Below are 24,857 nucleotides of genomic sequence, written 5' to 3' on the forward strand. Positions count from 1 at the left end.
CTAATTATGAGGGGAGAAAAAAAAAGAAGTAAATTACTAAGTTATACATCCTCATTGCATCATTATAACCTTTAAAAACACTTTGTATACAGTAGAATTTCTACACTAGGAGAGCTGTCTTAATGTTTAGAGATAACTGAGTCAACAGGCAAGATATGAAATTACAATAAAGTTTTCTTTGCATCTGCAAACAATTTTGGCATCATTCTGGGCACCGTGCCCAGAATTTAAAGTCACTTCTATGAGAAGAAAGAATCCACGTCTTGTCCAATAATATTATGATTCTGTTCAATAACGCCTTCAAATTAAAATATTATTTTAACTGTATTTATTCCATAGTTCCTCTTTTAGAAACCAAACATAACCTGGATATTTATTTATGTGCCTGTAGGCAAGTAATTTCCATTTCAATAGTACTCTTTTTCAGTCACATACAAGCATGCAGGATTAGGCCATAGTCTTCTAGCTTTAGAGTCACAACACTGCAGAAATTTAAGTTCTGCATATGCTGCATCTGGACACTGCAGTGCTTCACAAATTACACAAGCCACTAAACAGCTTAACTATTGACAATTGATACCTGCTCTCCATGCTATAAAAGAAATATAGGGCAAGCAGCCAAACATACTAAGTCATGTTACATTAGTGACCTCAAAAAAAGGTGTTTATTATATCATTGTACACTGAAAATCATGTCAAGGTAGCCCACGGCAGAAACTCTGCAAGAAAACAACTTATTTAATTTTGGCTCATTTAATGAAATAACTGAAGATTCTGATGGTTACCATCAAAACCCTCAGATGCTCCTCTTAAATTATCCTGCTTAAATTAAGATATGCTAGTCATCATTAAAACTCATTGATTTATGCAGTAGTCTTGCAGATTTCTACATTATCCTCCATAATCAGAACATTCTTAAGCTGTGACACAAGGCAGAAAAATACTGGTGTTTTGCTTTGGGACAGTTGTATCTACAGCCATTAATGTCTCTTAATTAAAAGCTGAAACATACCCTGAGAATAAGATGTTTTAATTCATCATCTGATAGAAAAGCAGGCTTATAGTTTGCTTCTGTGTATGGGTTTGTAGCACCTAGAGAAAACAAACGAACAAAAAAATCCCCTTATCAAACTTAACAATACACACTTAAATGAGCGATCCTTCCTTTGGCTCCTTTTTATACTGTTATTCGTTGCAGGTGTTCTTTAAAATGAAAATTGCTTTTTGGTTTTGCTTTACTATCAAGATGAGCTCTGGTGGTACTAACTCAAAAAAGGATGAAGTTTTTTTTCTAAAACACAAGTACTGCATTATGAAGTAATGCAAATTAAATGCTTTCTGAAATATAAAAGTGTTTCTCAACGTATTTTTAACCCAAATGCAATGCTTGATTTATGGTCTATTTCAGAATTAGAAATGGAAAAAAAGATTAAAGAGTAAAAACCTTCAAACTATTTCTTCTCTTTATAACTCAGTAAAACACAAGCTCATGTAAACAGATTGTCAGTTAGGAACTTAGAAATCAGTTCTCTCATTCTGTACCAAAGACAAAAAAACCAACGTTACAATGACATCATCTCACGATGACAAAACCCCAAAATTAGCAACAAATGAGGCAGCTATTTATTAAAGAGTAATTCTTCTCATTCTATTCCCTACATAAAGACAAAAGAGAGTCAAATTAGTAACCATTGAAGTGCTAAGAAGTACTAACCTAACTAAATAACAGTGGCAGAAAAACTTAAACCTTTCAAAAACGCTACGATAAATATGATTGGAAGACATCAGGTCTCCTAGAAACTAGAACACTGACTCTTTAAATTAGCTGCATGCTATCTTTTCTCAGGGGCATATTTCTTGAAGGCTTAAGCTTTCACCATCATCACCAATTGCACCCAAGCACTGGTTCACTCTTATATGAAACTGCAGGACATACAGAAATTCCCAAACTCTTCCAAACCTGTGTGGTTCCCTTCAGGTGCTTGTAATGGAAACTGGTTAAAAAAAACTAAAATTGAACTTTCAAAGCACTTTTCATTCTTTTACACAGAGCTAAAGGTATGAAAACAAAAACTCCGAAGCCCTGTAGAAATATTAGCTACACCTAAAATCTAACCTCCCTATCCAACAAGTTTTGCACATTGCCTGCCCAAGGGCATGGCTCAGCACTACACAAGAGTCAACCGCGCACTGCCACTTAGGCCCTGTGCTCCCTCCTACCTCAGCTGCCTTCTTTTTGTTGAATCTAGTGACGGTGATCAATCAGGTCAGACTATGGAAAATTATTCTTTTCCACCTCAAAATTTCCCAGTCAGATCAGGATATTGGACCACAAACCAGTAAGCTATAAATGATGGCGCAGCATCAAACAGTAAGAAAAGGGGGAGAAGTCCTCCCAAAATGCATTAACTAACTCCTTTTCAGCAAAAGGGCAAGAAAGGGGGAGAAAAAGCATGGCTTGGGGTAACCCCATTTTGCCATCCTCCTCCAGTCCCGTCCTGCCCGGCCCCCCTGTCCACCCCAATCAACTTACCACGTAATGTTTTCATATGCTGGACAGCCATTCTCAACACAGTGAGTTTGTCTAGCTTTCGAGACATAGCATTGCACGTTGGTACCAAAGATGCCAGTTCATCTATAAAACTGTTCATTTTATCTCTACGCCTTTTTTCAATTTGACTGTGAGCCTCCCTAAACAAGTAAGGTGGTGAGGAAAAACAGAAAAGCATGAGAAAATAAATCATATTAAAAAATTCCCAAATCCAGTATAACAAAACCACAAAAATTTCCTCCTCCTGATAATTAAGTTACCTTCTTGAAAAGGACCATCCACATACAGATTTCTTCAGACATTTTATGTTCATTATTTGGGTAAGTAACCCTTATAAGTATGTATGTTCTTAGCACGTACACTGAAACATAACTGGAATCATAAAAGTTGCAGATAAAGCAAATTCCAGTGTATATAAATATTGAATAAAGCATTCAATTAAGAATTTGTAATCAGGATACTGTATGAATATACCAAGTATTGAAAACTACCTTTTGCTGTGGCAATGTAAGTCTTCTACTCATCCTACACTTTCCATTTGAAGTATTTGAGATACCTCTGAACTAAACTCTTCCTAACCAGGAAAAATTATGATAAACACTAAGTTATTTTTTTTTTGTTTTCTATTTTCCCATATTGAAGAGTCAATGTTAACACTTTTATCTCACTATTGAATTTGAAAGAAACAAGATTAAGAATGTAACATTATCAGAAACATATACAGACTTCAATTTCAATGTTAATATTAACAGAAGTGACAAAAATCAAGTTACCTACCAAGTTAGCATTTTCACAAAACTATATGCAGTTTATACGTGAAAAATGTTAACAGTGCAAAAATACAGAAAAATAAGAGAAGGTCAAAGCTAGAAAAAAAGATTTCTAGGATAAGAAACACATGCAAATATTTCATATATCACAAACGGCAATTGTTTTCAATATATTTGTTTAGAGTATTACCTTGCATTTTTTATTCTGCCTTGTTGGTCTGTATACTCCAATCTGTTGAGAAATGGTATCACAAAGTTACAGTGTTGAAAACACGGAAAACAACTCTTCTAATGCATCTTACATACCTACTGATCCTCATTAAAATAATTCTTTTTAAAAATTTGAATGTTTATTTAACCTTTCTTTCAGAAAATATCATTATTTATAATACTGTGGCTCTAAGTGTTAACAATCTTAACCCTTTGTCCCAGCAAAGAAACAAACAATGTGGGACACCACCACAGTGACGCTGAAAGCAGGTATCTACACACTATGTCAGTACTGTGGAACTAACATCTCAGTGACTGTATCAATAGTACCTTCCATGTTGGTCATCCTTATCTGTATCCATACCTTCCCTGCAGAAAGAGAATAAAGCAATATATCACAAATAAAGCAGAATTAGCAAAACTGTTATCAAAGTATCATAAAATTAGAATGAAGTATTCCTGTCATCTTTAAATCCTAAATACAAAAATAAGAAAAGTGAGAACCTGGAAGGACCAAAGAAGTCGTGTGGTCTTTGTAATATTAAAACATTTTCTTAAATTAGTTGTGTTTCCTTTGTAGCTAACAAAATGGCACAGTTTGATGTGTTTGACAGTAAAACATGCTGCAGTTCAAAGATATCATCTGTTATAAAAATGCTTTTCAGTTGACTAGAGGGAAGAGAAAAGACCATATCAAAGCAGATATTCTTCATGCCTCCATCAGAAATAGGGCTATTAACTTGCATTTACTGTAGTTAAAAGTTTGACCAGAGGCAGTCATCAAATTGCCCGGCATAAAATTCACAAATTGCCCTGAATTACTTTGTGCAGATGCCAGTGTGTTCTACACTTTAGTTTGCCTTATGGTAGTTGATTTTTGGGGTAGGAAATGTTAATAATGTAGACCAACGAGCCACTGGAAACGGCCAAATGTATGGACAGAATGAGAGACTGTACGACACTAACCAGGCACATTTTAAATTAGTACAACTTCCAATGTAGATACATGGCTTACTTTTGTCTCAACATGAAGAAAAAAAATAACGTAAGGAGTCAGGAAGAATAAAAAGGATCCCCCTTATTACATTTTAATATTGTAATCATATGTACAGAAATAAGGAAAGTGCTTCATACATGTATCTGGAGAAAAAAAAAAGCTTGAATGCCTAAGACTACAGCACTGTTAGATAAAAGAATTAGGAAGAGAATGCTTTGATATATAAATCCGTACAATTGTGCTTAAATGGGCACTCTTAAGCCTGGCTTATTCTGGTTTAATTTTTACCTGCAAATTTTAGGAAAAGGGGAGGGAAAGGCAAGGAAAAACACTGAGCATTTTTTTCAAGTGAAACCAATTATTAAAATATTTATACTTACTCAAAAGGAAAGCCATCAAGTCTGAAAAGAAAGAAAAATAAAGTACACCATATATAGGAAATAAGAATAATGTCTCACATTTTCTGTTGAAATTCTCAAGCTAATTTATATTCTATTTGAAATGAAAAGCACAACGAAAACAAGACAATAGCAGTGAACATATTCTAAGGAGACAAGCTTGTTGAAATGAACCTACTTTCTGACAGAGTAATTCTACTTTTTAAGAAAAGATAGCGTAGCTTATTACACTTAATATGAAAAACTAGTAAAATGACTAACCTAAATTATGCTATGCAAATCATTGAGATACTGTTTCACCTTCAGAAATAAAAAATCTGTGCTTTATGCGTGTTGCCCTTGTGGTTAGATAAATGGGATTTCGGAGGACTCTGAGGCCAGAAATAAAAAAAATTAAAAAAAAAACGTATCCCAAGTTTCTCAGTTTTTGATTCTGCCCAGCAGAAGAGATGAACATTTTCTTTCAGTCAGTACTAAAGTCCTAATGCTGAACTTTATACAGACTTTATGATACCATAAGGAAATTCAACAGAATTTCTACATGCAAGCTAACTGCTGGCATCACTTCAAGACTGTAAAGTGATCTGAAATACCACAGAGCTTTAACATGTTAAGAAGCTATGTTTTATAAGATCCTTATGAAAAATCTTCTCATATTGGCCATTAACATACCAGTTATTACCATTCAACTTTGGGCATTAGCTTTCTTAAAAATAAGCATGGTAGTTTATCATATATTATTCATTGCACTTTTAAATCAATTATCTTTGTGATTAGTTTTTACAAGAAGTCTGAATAATGCTAAAGGTTTTCTCAGTGTGCACATGTGGGTTACAGTCTCAGTCAGCGGCTCAAGGCACTTCTGATGCTCACAAAGACCTGGCACGCAGGTCTAGAACAGGACTTAGAAACAGAAACAAGGCATCAGTTTTCCACTTGTGACGCCACCTTTAGCTAGTGGATGCTTGTTGTGACAAAATTCATTTTAGCCTTAGGAAAACCCAGAAAGCAAAACCTAAAGCGAGGTACAAGGCAAGTTACAAATACTTCAGGATAGTTTGTTTTCTTATCATATATTATTTCAACTGAAAACACTACTCCCATGAAAAGAAATCAACTGTTTATAGACCTGTGCATGAAGTCTTGGATTCCAGCATTTGACTAAACCAGACCATAGTGGAGAACAGACAACCTTTCTTGAAGTGAAAGCAATAGGTTGGACAGGAGTGGCAGGAGAAAGGATTGAAAAGAAGCTGGTGTGGAGAGCTGAAAGCGCAGCTGATCAATATGGTTGCTTGGACTTGAGAGACGAATGAAGAACCACACTAAAACAGTCCATTTCTTCCTTCCTTATTCCCTGACTTCAGTGGTAAATGAAGCATAAAACTGGGCACTCAGACAATTTATGTAAGAAATAAATTGTTAACAGGCAGCAAAAGCTGAACAGTAGCATTTCTGAACACTTACTGATACATACATATAGAAGGAGGGATCAAGGAAGTCTACCTTAAGTTCTATATTAAAATAGGAATATTTACTAGCCACCATTTCCTCTGCAACACAACATGAACTGTGGTATGATGACAGCTGTTATAAATTTATTTTACTTAGGATTCAAGGAGACGGTGTTTTCACATATTTAATAAAATGCACACACAACCTAAAGGGCAGAATTATAACTTACAAGAGCAAGCTGTCTTTTGGAAAAGAGGACTTGAGCAATGCTTCCTACCCAGAAGAATAAAGGTGGAGAAATCCTTTCTAGAGAAGAGGAAGTTGGTAAGATTGAGGCTGTTCACTGAATTTTGTAGTAGTCAATTCAACTAGAGGGAGTCGCGTGCTTTTCAGGAAGACTAAATGCATCTTAGAGAAGGCATGTGCCTTATGTTTGTGGTCTTTAAACAGTACTTAACGTTTTGCATGTGAGTTCTCCTAAAAAGAAGTCCTATGCATAGGGAACCTGTTCTGTCGTACTCTGCATGCATTAAAAATCCTACCCCTCCCTGTAAAAAGAACTGTCAGCAATCCAAAGGCCCACAATGATAACATTTGTGCTAAGGTACATAAAAATTAACGACGTAGCTTTATTAATAATGGATGGGACCCATTCACAAGTTACCCTGCAGCTAGACTTTGTAAAGCTACAATCCATATGAGGTTTGCACAGACAGTAAGTAGGTCAGTCTTGGTGTACCCTAGTGCAGAAGAAGTTACACATTTGGAAATTTGACAAGTTTACTATGACCTTCACTATTCTAAAGCAGAGTCGGTGAGATTTCTTTCCATTTCAAACACCTGCCCCAAGACAGAAGCTATGGTTTGGACACTGCTTCTGCGCACTGTTATTAGCCAGCTTCCCTTAAGGGGAAGCAGCTTTCTTGAAACAAAACCACATTCTATCACTGATTCACAAGAAACAAAGTTTTTATTTTGTCAGGAGTAATAGCCTACAGTGGAGGACCAACACAAGATTAAATCAGTTGATTAAATGAAAGGCAGATCTACTGCCGCAAACCAGAGACTACTCAGATTCAAGTTCAACTGGGAAAACAAAATAGCTTCATCAGGCAAAGGCTGGCAGCACATTTATAGGAAGTGACTAAAAACGCAAAAAATAGGTGAAGAAAAGGAACTATTCTCAGTTTTGCTTCTGCTTTTTAATGAATTTATTATCTTCCCTACTGCTAGTCAGACATTCTATTTTCTAGGTAAACAATCAATATAATCAACCTTCACACTGTATATTTCATCAGTATTAATTTTTTTCTCCCCTCATCAGCCAAAGCCGCCTTTTCTCAGCCTTACCCCATTTGATAGCCCTCAATTCTGGCTGCACTGAGATGAAGGCTTTATTTTTATTGTTAAATAATGAACTTTCCTCTTAGTAGCATTTTCCTTTATCAAAACCTTTATGACGGGTTGTCAAGAAAAGGTTACTTAAAAATTGCTATAAATATTTCTGTCATCCCCTCCCCACACTGTATTGTTTTGTTACAACCTCTTTTTAGCAGCGTTAAATCAAGAGAAATCCAACTTACTGATAATCAGTAGAGCTTCCCTTTCTTTTCCTATTACAATCCATTCCTGAAGTGCTAAGGGAACTGGAGATTAAGTCAGCAGGGTCTGGTGACATAAAGTCACTAATTGTAGAAGATATGTCCATCCTTTGGTCTGCCATTGGATTGTCTAACATTGAAAAGAAAAAAAAACACCACACCAAAAAAATGCATTAATAGAAGCAGAAACTTACACATTTTTAAACAAACAGGAAAAAAAAGATCTCAAACCTAGTATTCTTAAAAACTGCCCCCCCAAAAAAATAATCACAATTCTATTATTTCCTCTTGCCGTAAAACAGAAAATAGGCAATTTCTCTTTTTCCAGCTACAAGTATATTGAATATTGCATACAAACCATGACCATTCTCAAAAACACGTTACTTAACACAATTGTTTTTAAAGAATTTTCAGCGTGATCTTTAACTAAACCAAGTTTACTCTTATGTTAACTGGCCAGCCAGCTGCTTCTACCTAACATAAATAAAGGATAAGTTCTGTCTGCCTTTCGCTGACTGGAAACTCTAGTTCTAGTGTGTCTCTCTGTTTGAAAAATCGTATTATCAAAGTTCATAAGCTTTCAGAGTTCCAATTCCACTGAATTTCATGGAACAGAATTCAGAAGATCTCCAGAGAAAATCAGATTAAATAAACACATCCACTACAGCACACGCCACAAATAAAAAATTAATAACCCACTGATGGTCTAAAGAAGAATAGTTAAAGGTACAAACAAGTTTAATTAGCTTTTTCACCCAAAACATATATATTTTAATCCTCTAGACTACAAACAATTATATTGTTGGAAGAAACCCTGTGGAAAGCTTATTCATTACTAAATGGCATCAACTGTGAAACAGAAGAGTTTTTACCTGAAAGCCTTGGAAGCCTAGATCCACCTGGGGAAAGTCGATGATGCTCAGCCTGAAGCAGCTGATCACCTTAAAATTCTTCCATGCCTCATATTCTGTTAGTCAAGTACTTTTAAAAACCTGAATGGGAAGAAAACCAGCAAGCTTAAAAAACATTTTCAAAACAAGTTTGTCTAGAAGAATTGGTTTTGACACAGTTTACAACAGCAAACTGATGTTTTCTACTCAAGGATTGTATTTTAATTTCCTTATGAAGTGGAGAAGCTCTATCCATCATCAAAAGGGTTAGATGTTGGGATGTGCATCTCCGATGGACCAACCTTTGGAATAGAAGGAATCTCTTCAGCATCACTTCCTTTTGGGCCCTGCTTACCATTTATTGTTTGGTCTTTGCATAAAACCCATCTGCTCACAATGATCACATCTGAACACATTTGTTGTCAGATGCTACCCCAACGAGTCAAACTGCTGTTACAGTGCAAAAGACAGACTTAGCCCTTCACTCCTGGCTGCCCCACTGTTAAGGTGGCCATAGCAGTAAGACAGTTTGAGCTTGGCTTACCATTTTATTTTTCCTTGTAACAGCAGTTGGCATTTTCAAAGGAAAGAGGGGTTAAACATTGTTCTATTCTTCAGGCTTAAGTTTTAAATAAAATCCACACCCCATACTATAACTCAGGTCCTCAACTGTGTCTCCCAACTACACTGTAAACTTAGTGGCTGGTCTGCAGGTGTATGTCCTTCCCTTCCAGATTTCTGTCACAAAACAAGTTTTCCAGCAAAACTTACTATGCAAGACTTAAGAATTGTTCTAAGTCTACCTCTTGCAAAACAATTCTAAAGTCTTTTGGATACACTGTTTTCTGGTTAACGCATCTGTGAACGTTGTGACTGTCTTTCCAACCTGCAATGACAGCAGAACTTCCCAATTACACAGATCGGCAAGCTCCCATGACACACTCACAAGTTCCCAAGTCAAACAACCAGTATTCTGTCAACATGACCGCGTTATAACCGATTCTACTGAATCGCATATATAGAATCATAGAGAATCATAGAATGTGTTGGGTTGGAAGGGACCTTTAAAGGTCATCTAGTCCAAACCCCCTGCAGCAAGCAGGGCATGCTAAGGCATGTTAGGAGTTGTAAGACAACAGAAACCTCACAAAATCCAAAGTCAATGGCATTTCTTCAGCTCTGCCAGAATAACAAATTCAGAATTTATTTCAGAAGTTTAAATTATCAAAATTGCTGGTCTTGTTACGGTAATAACAGTCAGGATTCACAGCTCTTAAATCTAAGGTCAGGCAAGTCATTGCCTTAATACCACCACCTTGTGAACAGAGGACTGTTGTTCTAGAAGCAGAGCTTCAAAACTGCTGCTGCGGACTCGTCGTCCATCCCGCCCAACAACTTCTCTGCGGTCCTCTCTCAAAAACAAAAAAGGAGTCAGCAAATGTGTGGGCATAGTGGTACAGGAAAGTTAAGAGGCCGGCTGACACTGACAGAAGCTAGATCAGTAAAATTTAAGTCCAATTATAAGTTTTCATTGAATCCATAACCAGTTTATTTTACAAGGCTTTCATTCACGCTAATACAGTTACTTGTAGATCAAGCCTTCCGAAACCGGCCTTTTCCTACTTGTCTGCTTTGTCTCTTACTCAAAGTAGTCCAACTATAAACTTGATTATGTTACTGTGGTTTATGAGATTACTGCAGTTTAATTTACAAGCCACCGGTTAAACCACAGTCACTGACCATTTCTCTGTGCTTGGTTCAGATGCAAAAACATTATATTCAACCTCAGTTGTTGTGCAGAAGTTAGTTACAGCTAAACTTAATGTGGCCTGTGGCTAAGCCCTATGAATCCAGTGATAAAAGTACTGTCACACCAAACTACCTGTGATGCCGCTTTTTTGTTGTTGTTTAAACACTGTCCAATTGCTGTGCATCCACGATTCACTCTTGGAACCTAATACACAACCCAAGCACTGTATAACGCACATGCTAGAAACAAGTAGTTTCTAAAATTTCTGGCCCAACCACCCACAATTAACTTTCAAAAGTTCCTGAACACCTCTATGTGTGAGCGTACTTGTTGAACTGACATTTTACGGCTCAATATAATTCCATGGACCACTTATGATAACCTCAGACAGACGGTTGGGATAAGCTGGAATTAAAAAGAAAAAAAGGGTTTAACGCAGTCCTTTCCCTTTAAGAATGCCTGCAACAGTCAGCATTTTATAGTTTAATAATCAGAACACTGCACAAGTCACTGGTGTGCTTTAATGCAAAAAAAAAAAAAAAATTGCTTTGTTGTTCATCTCAAAACAAAAATTTTAAAGCAGTTTTATAGAAAAATTCTTGAAATCAAGTATCCGTTCAGCTGTGCTATTTTAAATTACAACCAAGTGTCTGTATTTGAAAGTTTTGAAGCAGCTATTTTAAGTGTCTTGACCATTTAAGCAGAACAAATTACATAAAAAATGGAATTCTCAATTTCTTTTCAAGTCAGCCCTTTCTCTACCATGTCCCAAATGCTCATCCCAGTTCTAACAACCACAATCCTACATTTTAGCATTACAGGAGTTAAGAATCACACATGTCTCCTGAAATGAAGTTTAAAGTTAAGAAAATGTCAACCCAATGATCAGAGCAAAAATCCACATGCCCAGCTATAATAAATAGTGAACAGTTCAGAGAAACGTTTTCTTGCAAGGCTTTCTTAAAGTTATGAAAAATGGAATATTTTACTATCTTTTCAGCCTCCAGGTGCCAGTTGTTCAATGGCTCAAAAAAAACCCTCTATGAGAAGGAACACAAAAGTTACCCATGTATGTAAGCAAAGTCCAAATCTTCCATTTATGACGCCCAGACTTTTGCCAAAGTACTTCAAGGACCTACTTGAAAAAGTGCCATGTAGTCCACTTCCTGATTAAATTCTTTGTAGACGAGAATCAAATGATAATTTGTCATTCTATCTCATGACAGTGTCTCTCCACAGCCTGTTTGGGACTACTTCCTTCAGGATTCCCCTCCCTTGCATTCAATCTTTCTCCAACCCCCTGCAACAAGGCTAATGAGACAGTAAAAACAAATCTTACTGTTCATCCCTCAAAAAAAAAAAAAAAGTTAGATGACACGTGACTAGCTTAATCATGCAGCAAAGCTGATCACGAGTACATAAACACCTCTGAGCAAATCAAGGTCGGAGCTAAAGTAGGTCAACTACGACTGCCAAGCACCCATCTGGGAGTCAAGACCTCTTTACACAAGCACCACCAGTTTCAGTTACCCCTAGGCACGAGTCAACTATCTCCAACATACATACGTATTTATTCTAAAAGAAATGCAATTCATAACTTTATGAATCAGAAGTGTGTCATATCTTAAAAGCACTATTTTGCAATGACAAAGGAAAACTATGGTGTGGTTTCCTTAAGAAGCAATTGAGAAGATAGTCATTGTCCCTATGGGTAATGACTGAACCAAAAACAGCTACAGAAAGGAAATCATCTGCTTCCCTTCACAGCAATATTCCATCTCCAAAGTTAACTGTCACAGTCCAAACTAGCAAGAAACAGAAGAGCAGCCACTGTAGATGTTTGTATACTCCAGATGCACACGCACTCAACAATGGTGGGAGATTTCTGCTTAGCAGCACAAGGACTGCAAGCATCCCTATGATGATCTCAAGATGCATGCTGGCACACATGGGCATGGCTGCTGCAAGCAACAAGCAGTTCCTACATCAGAATTTTGTTATGAAATACTCTGTAGGAATCAAGGGAAGATCTTTGAACTAAAACAGTGGTATTTTCCTTTTCCTCCAGTACTTAAGGAGCAGCTGTCAGTATACTTCACATTTGCCCAATATATTGATACTGTTTTGTTTTAATGGCACGTTTGTGTTCCTTGAATGTGCTAATATTATCTGCGAGAACACTCTGTACTCCCAGAAGACAAAAAGCCCTATGGCTTCCTCTCACATGCAGATGCGAATCACCGCACCCTCTGGAGCAAAGAAGTGATTTTACCCCCGTTTGCTGGTTGAGGTCATCCTTTTACCACTCACTCATCAGCATGTTTGCCAACCCCAGCAGCCTACAATCCACATCTGAGTTTTGAAACTCTTCCAGACCCAAGCTCTTAGCAACATTGGTAGCTCATGTTTTGACCCCGTCCTTAACCACACACACAGAGCAGCAGTGATCCAACCACCTCGCACGTTAGCAGCTGCTGACACCCAGCCCCTCACAAGAGGGCACAAGCATCTCCTGCTCTGTAGAAGGCAGAGGCACAGCCTTCAGCTGCTCAAGAGACTTACTGTTCAAACAGTTGCTCTCGATCTTTCCTAAGGAAAAAGTAGCAGGCTGGAGGGAAGCATCCCATGAATTTAAACCAGCCACAAAGCTACAAGATGAATTATTTTTACTTAGGGGAAAAAAGGTCTCTAATAAACAGAAGAAAAACTCCACAGGCACAAAGAACACCTTTCAGCTCTAGAAAGTAAATGTAAAGGCAGTTTCTCAATACATCTCCATGTAGTCTCCACATGCACTCCCCTACTGAAAACAAGTCCGTTCATCATTAGCGCCTCTAAGAAAAGACAGAATGAGTCATATCATGGCATCACCCCACAGGAGTTTTCCAGACTGTCAGAGTGGTAATGGAGCCACGGGACAAGATTCTGAATTTTGTCTTGTCCATACAGCACTTAGATTTCCAGTTCAAGAGGGGTATCAGATCCCATCTCTCCTTGCATAAAAGGGGAAATACTTAAAACTTTTACCTCCAGATATTTCAACAAAGGACTTCTCTGTTGTTTCAAAACCAAGAATAAGTGGTAACTAAGACAACTTTTTCTTGCACTGGGGAGCTCACAGCTAGACTCAGGAACACAGAATCGTCTCACCAGTGCTCAGTAAATGGGAAGGATCGCTTCCCTCAGCCTGCTGGCAACACCACTCCTAACATTATCCAGGAGGCTGTTGGCCGCCTTTGCTGCAAGGGCACCCTTGCTGGTTCATGGACCCGCAAGCTGTTCTCCAGACGGTCAGCCCCTAGTCTGTCCTGGGACATGGGGGTTTCCTCTCCAGATGCAAGACTTGGTGTTTCCCTTTGTTGCGCTTCATAGGGTTCCTGTCGGCCCTTTTCTCTGGCTTGTGGAGCACACCCATGTGGCATATCAGTCACTCCTCCCTGTTTTGTATTATCTCTAAATATGAAGCTTTAGACAATGTGGAAAGAAAGGGAAAGAGGCTGGTTCTTGAAAGAGAACTGAATAGCTTTAAAAACCCCCCAAAATCCTAGCTCATGTTCTTCTGTCAGTGAAGCAGATAAATGTTTGTTTCAAGGCTGATGCAGTCCCATGGGAAGGCCTTACAGATGGAGATATGGACCACCTTCACAGCAGAAAATGAAAACCAGAACAAAACCAAAGCCAATTCCAGGAATCAAACATGTTTAGACTGAAAGGGGTTTGTCTGTGCTATGGATGAAGTACTTGCCTCCCCAGCAGGGGACTGGTACGTACCTCTAACGATAGAGCTAAAAGTCTAGTGCACAATTCTACAGAACAGCCGCTGGGTCTGGAGATTGTATCATCACCTGACCCTGTGACCCTCCAACACAGGAGAGTTCGTTTCCTCTCACGTCTCAAGACCATTTGCCTCTCTACCTATTCAGTGAACCTCAGCTAAAAGAATGTTTCAACAGGGCTTGCTAGTTTGCAGTCATTATTGAAAGCTTGATCTAGTATAAGCTTCTCTTCAGCCAAGATTAGACTCTTTGAGCTCTTATTCTTTGAAGTAAGCTTATGTTGGCCCGTTTAGATATTTCATTTTGGGCAACCATCAAAAGGAAACATCGCAAAGGAACTAATCAAGCCCTTGTGAAAAGGTGGTGATGCACACTCTTGGAAATCAGTACTAAGATGCTGCTGTTACCAAAAGATCTTGGCCTTCTTCAATAATCAATCCTTCAATACATGTTCTCCTTAGGTTTCCAGAAGCTGCTTCCACAGAGAAAACAAAACGGACATGCCTTTCCTGGAAGACCAGGTTTTAAGGGATTTCTGCTGCACACCTACCAAACACAGCTGTTATCTACACATGAAGCAAACTATAGCCTCTCTACAGGCTTCTGGAAGCAACAGGCACCGGTCCTCACATCACTAGACAATGAGTATAACAGTGGCGAAGTAATTCCTAAGCTCAGCCACTGCAGCTAGAATGAGAGTAACCAGTTCAGATGTCTCTACAGGAGCAGGAACCAGTGAATTCTGCCTCAGAGCTATGCAAACATTTTACTGGATGCCTTATGACATTTTACAGACACACCAAGATCCCCACAGGTATTCTAGGAACATATTTTCATATTTCATCTCAAATGTCAAGAAGATGGATATTTTAAGGAGGCTTTTACAAAAAAGTATAGCTGTCATACAAAATCTGTAAGATAACAGCCGATCTCTCACAAAGACTAAGATTACACTAAGAATTACACCCAGGTATAATTATCAAGGCAAGATCCCCGTTCAATTAGCATTAGTTCATGCCTTTGTATGCCTTATTTCAACAGGTCCTGCTGATTAAAAGCATCAAAAACATCCAGTTTGATTTCACTGGAAATGGATACAACCAAAATGGACTGTAAATCAGTTATGCTGAGAACAGCTGCTTGTAGGAAAAGGACTGATCTCAATATCCTAAGTATCTTCATTATTTACCAAAAAAAAAGGAAAATCAAAACAACCAAACCAACTTAAAGACAATGCTACATACATTTTGTTCAGCACAGCACCCCAGAATTTCTGTAGTCTAAATTATAGAACAGAATAATTACACATTACATTTAAAAATAGGGTCCACCAATGTTAAAAGTGGTAAAGTAAGTTCACAAAATCTATGTTAAGTTATAGTCTTTAACATTCATTTATTCCAATCCTTCAGAAGACTTTGTGTATGTGTGGGAAGGAACACATTGTCATATTTTCAACATTGGGGGGAAGAACTTAAAATTAATAGAAAACAGAAACTTGAAGTCCTTTGGGCCAGATATCTAATTCTACTCATTTAACACCAAAACTAATTTATTCTGTTAGCAATAACAGACCCATACACAACTAAAGTTAAAAAAAATATAAAATAATCTACTCCCTCAATTACTGAAAAATAAACTTAGTTGAAGTTCTCAAACTGAGCTTTCAAGCCAGGTCCAGCCTCCAATGTGTGAAGGATGTACTGTTTCACAACCTTGTTCATCAACCCTGAGCCATACAAGGCATTTTGGGGGGGGCTGAAAGACATGAGAGAAATCCATCCTACCATGCGGGTAAATCAATTATCCAGCATTAATATGCTTTAAGTAAAAACCTAATCAAAGTTATTATTGACTTCTTCAGTAGCTTATGTACTTCCAGTGTGCTAAAAAAAAACCCCACCCTACCAACAACACAACAAAAAACAACAAAAACTCTCTCAATTGAGGAAGCAGTGGTGCTGTGAAGTCTCTCAAGTTGTACACATTGCTTCTGACCTGTCAACAAAATAAGATGTCTTATCTTGTGCTGCACTGCAGAGTCAACTTCAAAGCAAAAACTTCTAGAAAATTAGAAATTTCTCCTTAAGAACACTACACAACCTGGACTGACATTTCCAGAGCAGAAGCAGCATACAAGATGACAAGTAGGTAAACTACTTAACTCACTCCTCATGTTTGCACAAACAGTGGGAATTTACAAATCAGCGCATCTTTAACTCATAACTGGGAATGCCCACCTTTTGCACTTGCAGTCCAAAAGCTACAGCTTTCTGTTTCAAGATTTCATCTGACTCCTAAATATAAGCACTGATTTATTGCAGATGGATGCTTTAGATAGAAGTTTCAAGGATATCTTCACCCTTCAATTACCCAAATTGAACAAGATAAGTTTCATGCAGTTAAATACACATCTTCTAATTTATTGCTTATGAATAAATGCCCCAAAGCCTAAGTGTTCATTGCAAGTATTATTATGACGGTGATATGCTCTGGGCAGGTTTAAGTTATTCTTACTGTGATTAAATGAAGCCCCTGTATCCTCACAGTTTGGCAGATATTCTTCCTATAGTTCATAGTCTTCAAAGTTGTCTTTTAATGGTAGGACGGAAAAATCCTCTCACACAAAGTTCTAAGAAATGTGTCTTCTAAAAGATCTCCATATAAGATATCAGTGCAGCAAAACGCTTTCTCATTTACTGCAAAGGTAGAAGCTGTATGTCACTCTAATACTTATCCAGTCCAATCAGTGGTGTGGCGCACCATGGAACCCATTCTAGGATTTCTTCCTCAAGCTTGTAACTACTGCTTTTGCTCTAGTATAACTTGCAATAGGATGACTTGATTTAAAGATTTCAAGTGAGAACAAGCTTTAACTCAATCCACTTTTCTCACTGGACAAAGCACTATTTTAGTACTCCATCAGTTACTCCAGCTTCCAGTCACCAAATCTTTCTGTGCTTTTGTCACGTTTTCATTTTCTCCTCCCCTCCTCATACTGGAGAATTGTAGGCATCAAAACTAGCCAATACATTCAAGCTCTGGCATGACTAATACTACCAAAGTAATATTTTCTCACTTGACTTTTAAAGCTTATGCATTCAGGGATGTTAGCCATTTTTCAGTTTAATCGGTTAAACCACTACAGACTTCTTTTAGTCTCTGAAGTGCATTTATTAAGGTGACAAACCTAGTTTTCGGCATTTTCCTTTGGGTTGAATCACCTGGTCCAAATACTGTTAGACATAGTGCGTACAGTTGATTCCGTTTTCCATTCACATTGCTACTACAACAAACGCAAATGCATTTGGCATGTGTGGGACCTTTCATTCAGAGATCTCTTGCCAAACAGGCTACAACTGAAGAGTTTATATCTTCAGGAAACAAAGCACACAAACAAAAGGGCAAAAATATCACCAAAAGGAGTGTAGACACAGGTGGTTATATTTTTACTTTATACTTCCATTTCCAGTTTTTGCACACCCCCTCTGGTCCTGCTAAATTCCATCTGTGGCTGGAAGAAGCCGACCCTGCTCTCAGCACTCTGCCAGCCTGACAAAGAAAAGCTGACAGGCTGTCAGTTCCCCTTCGATCCTAAAGTAAGCCTTGGGAAAAGGAAGATATTCTCAGCCTGCCTGGAACTAAGCTGGGGTATTCCCACTCGGCTGCCTCTCTACTGTTTCCTCCAGCACGCATATCCCTGACAGGTTCATTTTTCCCCCCTGGTTTCTTAAAAGCTCTTTTTGACTTAACTTTACGCAAAATCAGCTGTCAAACACATACGCATCACATCCATATGAACATCAATATTTCTTCCTTCAGACTATGTCGGTACTATATTAGAGGCTCAACTTCATTTTTGTTCTCCCGCTATACCACTGCTTTTTGGATAGGAAAGCATCACAGCTTTTTGTTAAGTATATGAGTAGGTAGTCTGATAAAAAAAGAAAAGCCGTGGAACATACAATGATGGCATAGCTACTGGATGTGTTAAGTTAACAAAGCTCATGTGTGGAAATGGAGACGTTTACAACTTAGAATTATTTGCAGACTTCCAGCTTAAGAAAATAACCCCACACACACAGACACTCGTGCAAATAGCCTCAGCTACTTGTCTCTGCACCTGGGGTCCCTTTGATGTATGTGGAGCAACAATAAACACTAACATAAATAAGCTCAGCAGTTTGGTTTCCTGAAGTCACACTATTTGCCAGTTAAATCCAGATCAAATTAGTGATTACTGAGACACTGCGTCATTTTAGCACTTGAATGTTTTACATAAAACATGCAAAAATACACAAACATCAAAAAAAAGATACACATGCCATTTTCAGTCTTGTTCAATGCTTCAGAAATAATAACCTCCCCCATACCTGAAACCCTGCTTTTTAAATGAGCGATCTGCTGCTAACGCTGAGAAAGGCAGCATTTCGGAGTTATGACAGCTCATACTGTGGCATTATCCGATACTCCGCTCTTCAGCGAGATTCACAAAAAGCAGTTAGGAATCACAGCAACAGCAAACACTGAGAAGTAGGGCAAGTTCCCAACACCCCCTAGGGCCAGCACTAATATTGATACAGCGCATCATGAGTGGAATTGCTATAGCTGAAAAATACCCAGTCAGCGTCCAACCAACAGTCCTGCTTAGTACTGCCACAGGACAAGGCAAGCATGACTGCAGGACAGCTTCTTCCAGTCTTACATCATCCTTTCACCTTTTTCAAGGCACTGTGAAACCAAAATTATAATTAAAAGAAGTCCTTTAACAGGACATTAAAAGTAAAGTTAGATGTGTCATCATACCACATGCTGAATGCAAACGTGACATACTCTTGACTTCTTCTGCCACAGCACTAGCTACTTTTTATGTTTCCTTCTCTCTTACTTGGATAAACTGGAACTTCTATGCAATGTGACACATCTCCAAGGTGACTCCCCAAATACGCTACAATGTGCACTTCACTAAAGCCAACATCTAGGAAATTTTTGCTTCTGAGGCTTTGTAAACTACAGCACTCAAAGTAAGACTTGGTGGAGCAAATCAAGTGATAATTTAGGGAGGAACCATGCAGAGTATTTACTGTCTTTTACATTCATGTCCAGAGTGATAAGTACCTCAATAACAGCTATAGGGCCTGGAAAAAGTCATATTTGTCTAGCTCAGGATAAGCACAAGATACTGTTGAAAACCGCACAGCAAAGTTCCACACAACTGATATAACACCTTAGTGCCATAAAAGGGGTGGCTTCACTCCCTTTTTTCTTCTCCTTTGTCATCCTTCCCCCAGATTTCCCTTCCAGTACTGCAGCACAGACTTCACACAGTCCCCAGAGCCTGTCTGTACAGCGTGTCGAATCAATCTGCTCATCAAGCTGAATAATAACTTGACAGAAAGCACAGTCTTCTGGAGAGTTAACAAGCTCAACTGTCTTACTGAAAGGTCAGACAATACCCAGAACCAGTGCAAAACAAGGGGGTGAGACATGCCAGAAGAAGGGAAGGGGCATAACTGTCCCTTTCAACAGGAGCGAGTGGTTAAAATGTCCCTGTTGTATCCCTTAACTGCACTTTCAGATTATTCACAGCACTCCTGCATGGTTTGAGCAAGGCAAGGTGTGCTGAAACCTTTCTACTGATCCACATCTGCACTGTGACATTTTCTCTGCTCAGGAATTTGTTCTTTTGTGAATGACAAGTTATGAATATACAGAGGAACATTCCTATCCACTCTGTATTCACTGCTTCAGTGGGAGTATAAGCTTTATTTTCTTGAGAAAGGCCTACAGCAATAGGAAAGCCCTTTACAGAAATTGCTGATGAAACAGATTTCTTTTTCTGTGCGTCTATACATTAAATGCTGACGTTGAATCAACAAATTTCCAAACCTGTAACATTCAGCTGCCGGAAATACAGCTGGATGCAAGCCTCAGACTTGTGTTTTTCTAGGCAGGTTTTAAATCTGTGATTTCTAATTTAAATGAACAGTCAAGTCTGAATGCCTAGTTTTACATTACAACTGAAACTGGAAGAGTGTTTTAAGATTACTGTTGCATTTAGAACAAAGATTTGCATTACTAAATCAAAGCAGCCCTTAATAAAGGCAGAGTAAAGATCAGGGAACATCAGCAATTCTCTTAATAGGATCCTTATGCTATGCAGACATCTTGATTGTTTTAAAAAAAAGGAAAAGAAAGAAAATACAAGCAAGTAGGGAAGAACAGTATGTCATCAACAGGGGAGAAAAAAAGAAAGATTAAAAAATCCTGCCAATACCAAACATGGGCAAAAGAGAAAAACTTGATCAGAAAAAAAACCAACCAAACAAAATAGAGCCACACACACCACAAAAGGACTCTTGGTAAAACTGAAAGCTTGCATTTTTATTTTATTTTTTTTTAACAATTGCTTTTGCTTGGATCAAAGATCCATTCATGCAACAACCCCCTCCCCCTCCAAATGAAGAGGGGATACAATACAGAGCAGAGAGACATCTAACAGTTGAAAGCAGAAGTTTTTCCAACCCATTGTTTTATTCCAAAAGAGAACATTCCACAACCTACGCAGTCCGATCCCAAAGGACCTAGGAAGGATCACTAGACAGTTCACATTCCACCACAAAAAGTTTAAGTAGGTTTAAATGATCTTATTTCCGCAAGTAGCAGGCTTGTGCCAAATATTAACAATGCAGTCCCTTAGTTACCACTTACAAATGCTCATAATTATTTACAGCTCCTGAACAGTACGGAGGAAGACTTGGATATCATCCAACAAATCCACAGCAATTAAATTTATTAGAAAATGGAAAACTTTCCAGTTTCACTCAGTGGAACAAGATAGGCAATGACTTCTGTACAAGGAACAGTGAAGTAAACTAGTACTCCTCAACTTCGAAAACTGATAGGAACAAGGTCTACAAAATCATCAAGTGTCACAGGGATGTCAAGCAAAGCCTGGCTGAAAGGTTGGAAACAACATAGCTCTTCACACACGAGGTGGTAGGCTGTGGAAACGCTCTGCCAAGTGACAGGAAGGCTAGAAGTTCATGTGGTTTCCAAAGAGAGGTTGGAACAGTGCATGGAAAGGATTCTCCTGAGGGGTACAACCACATCTGGCTCATGAAGCTCCTGAGCTGAAAAGAACTGTGGGCCACTATGAGAAGATCCATGCTTGCCCTAATCTCACTCTTTGCCAGGCAGCTACTCACAGCTACTGCTCGAGACGCCACTCTACAGGACCTGGTTCTTTGTTATGGCATGCAATGGTCACTCTTACATTCTTTCAGTATTAGGAAACAAACATTATCTCAATTTACAAGTATTCAGAGAAAACTTCTACTTACAAGAATGACATACATGGAATACCCATAGTGAAAGTGTAAAGTTGACAATATCCTCAAAAAAACCTTTCAAGGTTACCTCTGGTTTAACTAACCTGCAATTATCACCATAACATCAGCTCACACCAAGTGGAAGAGTTAAACACATTACGCTGAGTTTAGCAAAGCAAATATAAAAGCTTAGCTTATCAGAAAAAATGTAGGAAACAAGATTTATCTGTTAGGTATCTGCTTTCATAAGCGAAATTCTAAACCTAGTTTAGGCAACTAAACTCATATGCAGCACCTAGAAACAATAGCACCAAGCAGGGAACCACGTAAAAGTCAGCAGGCACAAACAACCTAAAACAAACACTCAGGACAGCCGTCCCGTACTTCACCTTGCTACGCACTTCAGTTAATACACACAGTTCTCCACTCACCTAAGTCTTGCTTACAGTATGGAATTAAATTTCAAATCATCAAGTAGAGCTCACAATTCTCTTTCAAAGGGGCCAAAGAAGCCAGCAAACTAGGGTAACTGTTACTGATAACACATGGAGAAAATCCCAACCAAACAAACATGCTTAGAATAGAATAGAAAAGAATCACATATTTCAGGGGATCATATACTAGCTATAAATATTTGTGGCTTTTTTCAGAGTCCTACTTTTCTGCAATGTTCACTTCAGAACATGATCTAGTCTCATGCACTATTTTGCCCTGACTTTACTAGAGAAATACGTACCCTGTCTGTATGTTTTTGCCTCCGTCGCTCATCTGCTGCTCAGCTGAAATGTTTTTTAAGGATATCTGCTAAAGACTCTTCAGCTGTCTGAAAGGGTTCTGTCTCCTCTTCCATATGTATTGAATTTATTCTTTGTCTCTAGAGGTACAAGCTTAAGTTTATATTCAATACATTCTGACTAAACAGAAAATACCTACCCTGAGTAACTTAACTGAACAAATATAAGTGTCCTTTCATTATCTTCATGTTAAATCACTACATCTTTGTTTTCCTGAATATGAGGATCAGCTTCTCAGGTTTCTCTCCCCCTTTTGCCTCCAAAAAGCACCAGTGCTTAAAATTTTGTTCTTATACAAACCATTGGTATTAAAACTTGATATTCTTATCTCAGAATAGAGAATGTATTTTGCTCCCTTTGATTAGGAAGATTACAGACCAAAGGCAAGGTTTGCTTTGCTTTTTGGTACTGCTCAACAAAACTCTTAGGTATTACACTTTAACTATGCCTTGCAGAAGAACAATATGAGAATCCCCAGTAGTATTTTTAACCTTTTAACTTTTACTTTGCTTTAAAGAAGAGTTTTTGCAAGAGTTTTTGTAGATGGTCCCCTCCCTTCTGCTACAAGTTTTTCTGGCCCTCTCTCTCCTTCACAGTCTGGTTAAAGCTGTGTGTCCCTCAGCTTCCTTCTACTCAAACACATAGTACCACAGAGATAAGTACATACGTTCTATCTTAATACCAATGTCAGATTCATTCAGATTTATTCCCCTGTACGATCATGTATTCTGCTTTCCTCTGCAATAGGAAGCAACCTCATCTACTATTTTATACAACAAACTGATATGCTGTAATTCAGGCCAAAGTTTATTTTAGAAAGATATCCTGGATGAACTGATGTGTTGCAAGAATCTATTACCCTCTTCCTGTCTTTTCACGCAGCTTAGTACCTCTTTTTCAAAACTTTCAATTTTTCTAGTCTGAATTTGAGTAGGGCACCTATTGGCTACTAAACCTCACTTCATTTTCTCCTGCCTGGTAACCTTATCAGGTCATTAACTGAAGGATGAATGCAGTGAATTGTTTTTTCCTCCTTTAACTAAGTTTAGTTGCATTTGTTCAATTGCCCACTGTAAGGTTGTGTTTGCAAAACACAGTTCATTCCTTGAACTCTTCAATTTTCTAGAGACACTATCTGAAGTCCAGGAAAAGATTAAAGTTATGACATAACTAACATAATACATAGATCAAACTACCTTTGAATTCAGCTTAATATCCTTGTTTACTATGCAAAACAAATCATTTGTCCACTTCTCTGTAACACTGCACTGGGAACTGCCAGTCAGTAATGTCCTCCCGCCCTCAGCTACTTCAAACCTTCATCTTATACGTGTGATATACAGATAAACAACTGTTTGGCAGCTAGGTAGAAATCGCACATGTATTTCTTAAGCAAGATCTTATCAAGCCACATAGGCTGTTGGAGTGATAACTAAACAGACCAACCTGCACCATTTGGCTCTCTCACCAGTAAGAGTCTCTTCTGCCATCATGTAATTGATACAGATCCCGACTAGTGTAACACCAAGGACAAAGCCAAGTGGAAACTGCCAGAAACGATGTTACTGACTAATCCTTGCTTAAATCACAAACAGTAACTGTATGAATCAGTTAGCTAGCTTATTTAATATGGGGCTACATGGATTTTTACAGTGCAGCACAGACCTCTCCTTGGGAGATTCGTGTGACAGAATTCTTACATTTTTTTGTTAGATGAGATATTGCAAATGTAAACATTTAACCCTTTGTAACTGAAGTGTGACTGCAAGAGTTGTTAACCTCCTACCTTCATCTTTCAGCTGTGTACTCCCATATAGCACTGGCACTTATCTAAACCCACAGTAATCTGTTCAGAGATCCAAAATAGATTAAATCTAATCCTGCCAAAAAATAACTTTTAAAAAACTACAAGTCTGAGTAGATCACAGTAAGGCGGTTCAGGTAGTCAAACAAGTACCATTGTTTGTACCAAACATTGTACAAAGGGGGGAGGGGGGTGGAGAGATGATGAGCTTAACAGTAAGTGTACAAATAACTTAGCTAGCAAATATACACCTGAACATGAGAACACACAGGTTAACTTCTATAGGGATATTCTAGGAAGAATAAGACTACAAACCCTCCAGTGTAACAGAATTATTCAAGAAAGAGCCTGAAAAGTGGTTTGTTTTGGTTGGTCTGTGGGGTTTTTTTGTGAGCTGCTGCTTTGAATAAATGTACTTCTTTTATAGGAGGCTCTTTTATCAACACCCGAGTTAAAACAAATCAATCTCCAATACATAGGACCACAATCAAAAAAGAACTTGTATGAATGCTATTCAACATCCAGGTAAG

At 38.2% G+C, this 24,857-nt stretch overlaps 1 protein-coding gene across 5 annotated transcripts in view; it reads right to left on the reverse strand.

Annotated features, from left to right (window-relative positions):
- Window positions 1-24,857, reverse strand: part of BMAL1 (basic helix-loop-helix ARNT like 1) — a 51,872-nt gene that overhangs the window by 16,515 nt on the left and 10,500 nt on the right. For 3 of the 5 annotated variants that reach the window (XM_054198678.1, XM_054198676.1, XM_054198675.1), the window contains exons 2-8: window positions 8,855-8,974; window positions 7,965-8,112; window positions 4,909-4,929; window positions 3,862-3,900; window positions 3,512-3,553; window positions 2,534-2,691; window positions 1,013-1,092 (exon numbers count right to left, since the gene is read on the reverse strand). In XM_054198678.1, the coding sequence (XP_054054653.1) occupies window positions 1,013-1,092; window positions 2,534-2,691; window positions 3,512-3,553; window positions 3,862-3,900; window positions 4,909-4,929; window positions 7,965-8,104 (480 nt within the window). In that variant the 5' untranslated portion in view covers window positions 8,105-8,112; window positions 8,855-8,974. The remainder of the gene's footprint in view (window positions 1-1,012; window positions 1,093-2,533; window positions 2,692-3,511; window positions 3,554-3,861; window positions 3,901-4,908; window positions 4,930-7,964; window positions 8,113-8,854; window positions 8,975-24,857) is intronic. The other 2 variants (XM_054198680.1, XM_054198679.1) reach the window with 1 other exon arrangement.

The sequence above is a fragment of the Rissa tridactyla genome, chromosome 4 (assembly GCF_028500815.1).
Source record: "Rissa tridactyla isolate bRisTri1 chromosome 4, bRisTri1.patW.cur.20221130, whole genome shotgun sequence".
In the NCBI taxonomy this organism is placed as follows: domain Eukaryota; kingdom Metazoa; phylum Chordata; class Aves; order Charadriiformes; family Laridae; genus Rissa; species Rissa tridactyla.